Source organism: Quercus lobata, chromosome 7, assembly GCF_001633185.2.
Source record: "Quercus lobata isolate SW786 chromosome 7, ValleyOak3.0 Primary Assembly, whole genome shotgun sequence".
Taxonomy (NCBI): Eukaryota; Viridiplantae; Streptophyta; class Magnoliopsida; order Fagales; family Fagaceae; genus Quercus; species Quercus lobata.
The window spans coordinates 9,900,035-9,910,615 of NC_044910.1; the positions used below are offsets into that span (position 1 = coordinate 9,900,035).

Here is a 10,581-nt window from a genome sequence, read left to right on the forward strand (position 1 = left end):
AGACAACGCATATCTGCGAATAGCAATTTCTCAGAAGCTACTAAATATCATTTGATCATCTCTTTTATCACCCAATATATTATAATGTAACCTCAGCTAACCGTCTTATCCCTTCTTATAATAAAAAAATATAAAATATTGCTAAGGTTGATACTACTGGCCGGCAGCTGTAGATATATACCTATAAATACATGTCATGAACATCTCATTTTATTGGCAAACTAATTGAGTCTTAAACTGCTCCTTCAACTAATCCATCATGTTAGCATTATCACCATCGTTGGTTTCAACCACGGTATGGTACTTGGAGAATAATCACACAAATTATGACCAGAATTTCAACCACGTCGGAGACTCGGAGACAGTAGAGTCAGTTCTTCATTTCTCTACATCTCAGCAGGCACAAGTTGAGCTTGATCGGATTACGCCGCCAATAACTAGTTATGGTGACCCAAAAATGCATAAGAAGCTTAACCACAATGCTAGTGAGCGTGATCGTCGCAAGAAGGTGAATGATTTGTACTCCTCTCTCCGTTCACTGCTTCCAGGCACAGATCGAACGGTACTGATCCCCTCTTTTCCTTTTTAAATTTCGGCTTCTTTCTTCTTTCTCTTGAGGAGTGGGGATGGGAAAAAGAGTTTAGGTATGTTTGGAATAAAGAGAAATGAGAGATAGGAGAGGGAGTAAAGGGAAAGGTAAGTGGCTAATCTGATCGACAAAGATTTCCACCAACCCATTATGCAGCGGTTTAACAGATGCATTAAGTCAAAAATGTTTTAGAGGAAAACTTTGTCATCATAATCATGATATGATTCATTGAGTTATTTAAATAAGTCACATGCGTCTTCGATAGGTCATATGACTATAAATACACAGGATTATTTTCTGAGTTATCATGTAGTGGACTGGTGAAAATTTCCTTCAAATTGGTTTGTAGAAAAATTGTCTATTCCAATCACCTTTCTTTTTTTAACTCTTCACTCATCTTCTTCCTGCTAAAAATAAGTGTCATAGAATGTACTAGTTTTTTCCTTTATGTTAAAAACATCTTCAATTACTGTATTTCCACTAATATTTTGGCAATTGTGACTTTTTTTTTTTTGAGATGTGGTACAGAAGAAGTTAAGCATTCCGAAAACAGTTTCAAGTGTGGTAAAATACATACCAGAGCTACAAAAGGAAGTGAAGGGACTTATTCATAAAAAGGAAGAGCTTCTATCAAGGATTTCTAGGTTAGAAGATGAAACTCTTGAAGAGGAAAAACCAAAAATCATTGCTCAAAGCACTTCAATATCTATTTGGGCAAGTCGTATTGATAGTAGGCAAATTGTGGTTCAAATATCAATAGATGGCAAAGTCCACAAGACTCCATTATCTGAGATTCTTTGCAACTTAGAGGAGGATGGGCTTATATTATTAAATGCGTCATCATTTGAGTCTTTTGGAGGGAGGATTTTTTGTAATTTACATCTTCAGGTTTGTTTTTGTATAGGTCTCTTCCTTCTTTAATTCTCAATCTCATCCTTTTAAGCAGTGGCTGAGGGAGGACTCCCCTGAATTTTTGCACTCCATCACTCATTATATTCTTTAATCAAAAACTTGTTTTTATTTATTTATTTATAAATTTTTGGGCCCCTTAAATTTTTAATAATATTTCATACTTTTTATTGGTTTTGTTTAACAATTTATTTTCTATTGATTTATTTTTAAGTCCTTTTTTTATTAAAGATTTCTTTCAAAACTAATAGTTAATTTGTTGTTTAGGATCGTAGATATCATTGTAAATTCAAAGTATGTCATTACACATGTAATTCTATTATTAAATTATAGACAAAGAATCACTTAATTATAATGCTAATTATAAACAAGTGTGAATTGAATCATTTCAAAAATTTGTGAATAAAATATTTATATTTTATGCAAGTCGATGGTGAACTGCTACTTATTAGCGAGTTAGATAAATTGATACACTATTTATTTATTTCACTTATGTAAGATATATACATATATTTAATTAGCTTTTGACTTTTATTGCATTTTTAATAATGTGAATTCTAAAGATAAATTGTTATTTGAACAAGTTTTTAACTCTAAAAATTTTCGTATCCCTATATAACCTGAAAAAAATTTGTGGCTTTGCCATTGACTATAACCTTTAACATTATGCCATGCACTATTCTTTTTCCCCTTAATATTTAAATAACGAGTTTATCCTTCATTTACACAAGTTAAGGCATCTAATTTAGTCAATTCATTTTAACCGACTTAATTCAAGTTCAATTCCTTCTCCAGCATTCGTATCAAAACCTCCATTGACTATTATTTAACCATGCAAATCACCTTTAAAAAATATTCTTAGATATTAGTTTGTTAATTATACTATAGTTGTTCTAATTTTTATTTTTTCCTTCTTCTGTTTTGAGTTATACAGGTTGAAAGAACTCATGGACTGGAGTGCGAGATTTTAAGTGAGAAACTCATGTCCCTGTATGACAAGAGAGAAGAGCTGTTGCTATGAAAATCTTGATTCTATTGATGATTAATTTACCCTTTAGAGTGCCAAGTCCGTATGTGATTCTATCTATTAGTGCTCTGGTTATTTTAACAAGACTATTGGTGTGTAGTTGTATCATGGTTTTAAAAATTGGAACAATTAAAGAATCGCTTTTACTCCCAGTTCTCAGTATTTGATTGGTTTTTGACCAATTTTAATGGTTTTTACCGGACAGAATTGGTTCCCGGCCGGTTCATTCGTCCTGTTTGGTCTAGTTTTTAAAACTATGAGTTGTATACATGAGTAAGTAGATATAAGGTATTATATGTAACCGAATGCAAATCCTCTATCCTACTTTTTTGTATTCCACTTCATACTCCACTTACAATTTGCATGCATTTTTTTTTTCTTATAACTTTCTTTATAAAACAACCAAATTTTTATATGGAAAGAAATCAGACACTTGACAATACATACTACAATTGACGTAAATAGTATAAAGTGAAATAAAGGATTTCTTTTTGTACATAACGCATCATATGGCCTATATTATAGTTGTCAATAATCAAACAAGTTCGGCTTGGAAATAATTCCTTTTTTCTTTTTTTCTTTTTTGATCAGGGAAATATTTCTTACCCATGTATAGCTTCTCATTATAAAAATAATAATGGATTAATAAGCTGAATATTGATAAATTATTAGTTGTATAAAAAACTATTAAGAAGTGACTAATTTAATAATTTAATTATTCTAACACATGTGAAAATGTGTGTTAGAATAATAGTTAAAAAAATTTAATTCACCATTTTCTAATAGTTGAAGTTTTTGGGACAAATTGAAGTTTATCAAGAATGATTTGCAATGTTCTAACTGTTTGGATAAACTTATTTCATCGGTTTTGTTGGAAAGCAGAAGTGATAAACATTAAAACAAGTAATTTGTTTATAAGCGTACCTTTTCATTCCTTAGATTCACAAATTAACATGATTTATATAAGGGTTCTGCAATGCCTTTCATATATGGAAAATCATTGAGTTTATCAAAAAAAAGAAAAAAGAAAAAAAAGAGTATCGTTGAGATTCGTATGGTGATTTTTTTATAAAAACAAAACACACTACATTCACAACTTAAATGCTCTAATGAAATTGAAGAGAAAAATGAGAGAGATATTTGTTTGTGTGTTGTTCTCTTCAACATCACACACTTAGAATAATCATCATCTATCCAAATGAGCCATTACTCTGTTTATATAAACATATCCATTCCTTCATGAAATGTCACAGCACTCTTGATAGCGGTAATTAACCATTGCCAAATGTTGTGACCCATCGTCAAGGGTCACTTTTTCACCAAGAATCACACTCTATTATGGTTTGAAATTTAATAAAAAACAAACAAATTACAATTTTTTTTTCTTCTGATGTATTAATTTAAATTCAAATTTATTAACTTTTTTTAATTTATTTTTTATTTTTATGTAACATGTATTATTTTTTCTTTAAAAGGCAAATTACAACTTTGGTTGAAATTTAAGTTGCCTATTTGTGGTTTGAAATTTATCATTGTACCTAGTTGAAGTTAGCTCCATTAGACTTCTGTAACCCACTTATAGCTTTTTCATTTGAGAACAACTTTTAACATCAGAACATAACATAAAATGGATCAAAAAGCGGAGTATTTGAGTTGAAACTTAGTATATACTTTCACAATCCAAATTTTACACTACCCGATATATCACAAGACACAAATCACAAGAAGTCAATAACACTACTCTTTATAGTCCTTAGCTTCATTAATTTGGCACTTCGTTTGAGAGAGAGATTTTTCTTTGGACAATAAAATAAACAAACAACAACCAAACTTTTTTAAATTGAGAAAAAAATAAACCATATAAAAAATTTTCATTTGTAGCTTACTGGCTCCCGTTGCCATGAAATTTTTCATCTCAGTTGCATAACTGCATTAGAAACAAAACCTTCACCACCTCAAATATTTGGCTTGGAAGTTAGAAACTCACTATGTCATTTATGCTCCACTATAAGCCCTCCATCGCAAAACCAAACCAGGATATTACGCCTAATCTCAAAAAATTCATGGCCCTAAACCCAAGGCTCCAAACTCACCATTAATGAATCCCATACAATCATTTAACAATTTTAGCCGAAACCAAAACTCCTCACCCAAATCCACCATTAATGAACCCCATATACCAAATCGAACACAAACCCCAACTTCCTTTCTTAGATTAGCCATGGAGTTGCAATGAAGGCCTGAGAGAACCATTGTCTTAAATGGTGGCAGTGAATGGAGTAGCAGTGAATGATAATATCGGAGGTGCAAGAAGCTTCGACCATGGGTTCTTTGGATGAGATAGAAGAGAGAGAAAGGTATCTTCAAACCCTAGTTTTCTGATCCATTTCATGTTATGTTTTGATGTTAAAAGTTGTTTTTGTGGACGCCCCCCAAAAATTTGAAATTTTCGGGTTTTGTCGCACATTGGGTCCTTGGCGACGTGACTCTTGTGTGCTTGTGTATCTAGAGTGAGGTGTGTGTATGTGAGTCCTTTTTTCTTATTTTTATTTTAGGAGACCACCAACCATTGGTTTTGTATTATGTGTGATTTATCATCTAGATGTCTAATTTTATTTTAAGTTACTTAGTTAACTAAACCAAATTTTAAAGGTTCATTAATTAAGGTAAACCAAAAGTCTTTAAACTAAAGATCTTGGACTTGGAAGTTTGGCTACGTGTGGGAAGATGTTAGACACCCCACAACACCCATCCAAAAATAGTTTTTCTTTTTAATTTAGGCGAAAAACACATTTTGGTCCCTACATTTTAGCACGATTCCTACTTTGGTACCTAAATTTTATTTTTACCGCTTTTAGTCCTTGTTTAGAAAAACGCCCTCTGTTTTAGTCCTTTCCGTCAGTGCCGTTAGGGCATTGACCTACGTGGCAAACGGAATTATTAAAATAATAATAAAAAATTTTATTTTGTCATTAAAAAATGCCAAGTCAGCATTTAAATTAAAAAAAAAATTTATTAAATTTAACTAAAAAAAAAAAAACAGAAATAAAAATAAAAAATCACATTAATTAAGATTAAAGTGTGTCTTGAGCTAGAACAACAAGAACACATACACAAACCCAGAAATTAAAATTCAAAAATTAAAATTTGGGTTCAAAATATACATTTCTTGAAACTTTTTGTTTTTACGTTACTAATAGTCTAATACTACTAGACTCAGATAGTCTCAAGAAAAAGAGAAAATAAATAAAGACAAAGGAACTAATTAAAGGGGTGAAAAACACCGTCATAATAAAATAGGTCAGACCAGCATTCACTTCATTCATTCATGTCATTCAAAGCCACAAAGGAGGCGGCTCGTTGAGATTGACAGGCAAACCACGCCGCACGAGACCCAGAAACGACGCCATGGCGGAGCTCTCAGGGACATGATGTGTGGGTCCGGCGGAAGCGACAGTAACAGCAGAGGCGGAAGCTTGAGGTTCTCGCTTAACTTGATACGAAGAAGACGGGTCAGATTTGGTGGCGACACAGTTGATGTCTTTGAGAACACCAGTGTATAAAAACTCGCCGAGTGCGAGTTTGTTGGAGGAGGGAAGGTTGAGATTGAGAGGGAGAGGAAGCCCACCGCCGCAGCCTATGGTGGCTGGAATTGTTGGCGAAAAGTTCGTCTTAGCTTTGGCTCCACGGAGCGAACGAGTGGCACCGTCGTAAGCGAGTGCAGCTTCTTCGGGTGTGTCGAATGTACCCAACCAAACCCTAGTCTTCTTCCATGGGAACTTAATTTTTTTTTTTTTGAATCTATATCTGGGTTTGCTTTTTAAAGTTTAAAGCATTACTGAGTTTTTTTCTTTTATGTTGTTGTCATGTACAGTGTGTGTTTGGGTTGTTTTTGCAGTTTATTTTGTCTTTCACGTGGCCCCGATTGGAACATTTCCAAACTTTCATGTGTATGTGATGATTTTGAAAATTTTAATTTTTGAATTTTAATTTCTGGGTTTGTGTATGTGTTCTTGTTGTTCTTGCTCAAGACACACTTTAATCTTAATTAATGTGATTTTTTATTTTTATTTCTGTTTTTTATTTAGTTAAATTTAATAAATTATTTTTTAAAATTTAAATGCTGACTTGGTATTTTTTAATGACAAAATAAAATTTTTTATTATTATTTTAATAATTCCCTTTGCCACGTAGGTCAGTGCCCTAACGGCACTGATGGAAAGGACTAAAACAGAAGACGTTTTTCTAAACAGGGACTAAAAGCGGTAAAAATAAAATTTATGGACCAAAGTAGGAATCATGCGAAAATGTAGGGACCAAAATGTGCTTTTCGCCTTTAATTTATTTCAAACATTAACTTTTTATTAAAAAATATAATAATTGGCATTTTGATTTTTTTTTGAAAAAGTTTTTTTTTTTTTGCAAACAATGTACATAAATATACATGTGATTAAATATGTACCATACAACTAACATGTGAATATTAACTCCAAAGAATATATACAATCAAGACGTGAGATATATACATAGGTAGCATGTGAGACAACATACAAGTATATTTTACAATAGCATGTGAGTATTTATTTACTATTAGCTAGCATGTGAATACTATATGCTATACAAAAATAAATCACAACATAAAAGAAAGAGGGTTAGAAGAGTAGCACCTTGTTGTTTTCCTCCATTTTCTTATTTTTTTATCATGCAAAAAGATAACAAAGGAAACTCATTAATGCTAAGAAATATTAGGACAATGTAAGCTTATAGGGCGTTTAAAGACTCAAGAGAATGTGCTTAAATAGAAATCCTCAAACTACAACTATTCTAAGAAAAGACTTGAAATTAAAGTGCATAAAAAGTTACATCGTTAACTTTTATTATTTTGAAAAAACACCTTTTATTTTAGAAAAGATTTTTTTTTGAAAAGTTTTGAGAAACGTGTTAGGACATATATGAAAATTGTTAGAGACATATGTTATGTAAATTAGCTAATCCTTTGACAAAACGCACTTTACTTGTAATTGGATAGATCTAGGATATGTTTAGTATTTCAAGAAACAAGTGTTCAAGTTTAGTATTGAAGCCATGCAAATCTGTCCAAGAAACAAGTGAAAAAGTGTTGTTCATTAAATCTCGACAAATATCTCGACAGAATCATATCTGTTAGGTTCTAAGGATTTAGGATCTAAATGTTTTAGAATTTCAATATGTAATGTTGGCAAACCATGATAAAAACTTAGATTCTAGAGCTCAAAGTATGTTTATTGTGAAATTGGAATTAAGTAATTGCAAAAAATTACTGTTCACTTTCTGCAAGGCTCGATCGATCGAAACTCGTGCAGAATTTTTTTTGTAGAATTTTCCAACTCAGCCCAAGCCCATATGACGTGTAGGGTTTTATGTTTTGCCTTAAGTATAAAAGGAAAAACTTTAACCACGTTTTCAAGTTGTTGTTCATACTGTGTGTGTGATGAGATCTAGAGGTGTTTGCCTTCATACACACTTAGGGTTATCAAGATCAAGATTGGTGTCGAGAGCTTGGTAATCGCTTCAGTTGCTACATAAAGAGCTTAAAGAAAAACATAAGTGGGAGTACTTGTGGTTGCTGTGAATCCAAGAAAGAAGTAGTCCGTGGACTTGGAACTGTCATGTGGTCGTGGAAGTAAGTATTCTACTCGAGGTAGCAATAGGATGTTAGTGGTCTAAGTCGCTATTGTAAAACTTCAATTCTTTCATAGTGGATTTGTTTTACCTCGAGGATAGCTAGGTTAAATCCTCCCCAGGTTTTTTACCGGTTTGGTTTTCTTGGGTTATCATATCGTTGTGTTCTTTATTTTCCACATTGTTTACATGATATGATTTACTTATATTAACCTAGATTTGAATAATTTACCTAAGTAATCACTTGGCTAAATAATTAGGTTAATCAACTTGTGTTTTAAGGGGGTCTAAAAACGTACAAGTGGTATCAGAGTGGGTTAGCTCTAGTATTTAGATCCTTTGATCTAAGAGTTGATCATTAACCATTGTTGTCATGGAACTCAGTCACTTTCTTGTGATCCCACCTCACTTTGATGAAAATAACTATGCCTACTGGAAAGTAAGGATAAAAGCATTCCTGAAATTTATTGATGAGAGAATTTGGAATTCCGTTGAGTACGGATGGGAGAAGCCCACTACTCCAATTAGTGAGTGGCAGACTTCTGAGAAAGAAGCAACCGCTTTTAATAGCAAAACTATGCATGCTATTTATAATGCTGTTTCTATGGTGGAATTCAAGAGAATCTCTAATGTTAAGGTTGCTCATACTGCATGGAATATTCTCTAGACTGTGCATGAAAGCATAAAGGTAGTTAAGATTAACAAACTGCAGCAGTTAACTACTAGGTTTGGAAGTATTAGAATGTCTGATGATAAATATTTTGATGAATTCTATGCTAAACTGAATGATATTGTTAACTCTGCTAATAATTTGGGTGAAATCTATGATCAACCTAAGATTGTTAGGAAGATACTTAGATCTTTGACTAAGGACTTCAGACCCAAAGTGACTGCCATTACTGAAAGCAAGGATGTGGACTCTATCCCTGTTGATAAACTTGTAGGATCTCTCCAGTTCTATGAGTTGGACCTACCTAAAACAAACAAATCCAAATTAATGGCTCTTAAGTCTGTTAATGATGTTGATGGGAATGAATTTGATGATGAACTCTTTGCTATAGAGATTGCTTATCTTGCCAAGAACTTTAGAAACTTTCTTAGGAACAATAACAGAAGGGCAAGAGGTAAAAACAATGCTGAACCTAGAAATGTTAGAAGGAATGATCCCACTAAAGTGAACAATACTGAAAAACCCAAAGAGAAAGTAGGTCAAACCTCTAATAATTCTATGGGTCAACAATGTTTTGGTTGTTAAGGGTATGGTCATGTGAAATCAGAATATCCTACATTCTTGAGATCAAAGGGTAAGGCTATGGCTATAACCCTTAGTGATGATAAAGTTTCTGATCATAAGTCTGATAGTAATGAGGATGGAAACTTCATTTCTTTCACAGCTACTACTGTAGTTGATGAAAGTGTTGTTGTTGATGAGAACCCTTCTAATGGGGAACTCTCTGAGAATGATGATCTGCAAGAAGCCTATAATAAGCTTTGCAAGGTTGCTGCAAAGGATGCAATGAATGTTGATTTAGGTTTACAGAAAATCACTTCTCTTGAACTTGATAATAAAAACTTGCTCTTAAAATTGTTTGATGCTAATGAATTGCTTGATAAGGTGAAGATTGAGAACATGTTATTGCTTGATAAAGTTAAGAATTTGGAACTTGAATTATTTGTTATTAGAGAATAAACAAATAGGTCTGCTAGTTCAAAACTTGAACACATGTTGAGTATTCAGAAGTCTCCCTTAGACAAAACTGGTCTAGGTTTTGAAAATAGCATCTTTGTGCCTAAGACACATTCCATAAACTTTGTCTTTTCTTCTGAGCCTTCCGTAAGTGAACTTGTCAAACCAATAGAAGTTACACCTCCTAGGAAGATTATGGTTGATCTTAAAGAGTCTAAGTCTAAGAATTCTACCATTCCTAAGGATAAGTTGCATGATAGACCTACATGGGTTTGTCATTTTTGTGGAAAGACTAGACACATTCGTCCAAACTATTTTAAGTTGCAAGCTGCTAAGCGAGCAAATAAGCCAAAAGTACCTGTGCCTCAAGCACAAGATCCCATGGTACTTATTGGTGAGTTGGTAAAGGCTTTAAACCTTTATTCCAATTCTGGAGTTGCTCATCATTCTAATATGAATAATAACTCTAATGCAAGAGTTGCATCTAAAAGTTTTGGATGCAAAATGCTCGATCTAATTGAGTCTTTCTGACATGGTCCTTGTGCTTCATCTCTCTATTCTTTATGACCATTCTTCTTTGTTGTTTTGTTTTTCTTTGTTTCTAGGATTTGTATTGTATAACATTCATGCATTTCATGCTAGGTTGTTTTTGTTATTATTTTCAAAAATAAAAAGAAGAAAAAAAAAAAAAAAGGAAAAGGAAAGGAA

At 32.7% G+C, this 10,581-nt stretch overlaps 2 protein-coding genes across 2 annotated transcripts; one reads left to right on the forward strand and one right to left on the reverse strand.

The window, feature by feature from the left end:
• Positions 1–259: 259 nt before the first annotated feature.
• On the forward strand, positions 260–2,642 carry LOC115951545 (transcription factor ORG2-like). Its single transcript, XM_031068727.1, has 3 exons — positions 260–562; positions 1,118–1,477; positions 2,433–2,642. Exons 1-3 carry the CDS (start codon positions 260–262, stop codon positions 2,517–2,519), a joined length of 750 nt encoding a protein of 249 aa, XP_030924587.1. The 3' UTR covers positions 2,520–2,642.
• A 3,218-nt stretch (positions 2,643–5,860) lies between these two features.
• LOC115951546 (ethylene-responsive transcription factor 12-like) lies at positions 5,861–9,083 on the reverse strand. Its single transcript, XM_031068728.1, has 2 exons — positions 9,061–9,083; positions 5,861–6,332 (listed from the first exon to the last, which is right to left on the reverse strand). The coding sequence occupies exons 1-2, from the start codon at positions 9,081–9,083 to the stop codon at positions 5,861–5,863; spliced, it is 495 nt and encodes a 164-aa protein (XP_030924588.1).
• Between the last annotated feature and the right edge of the window lie 1,498 nt (positions 9,084–10,581).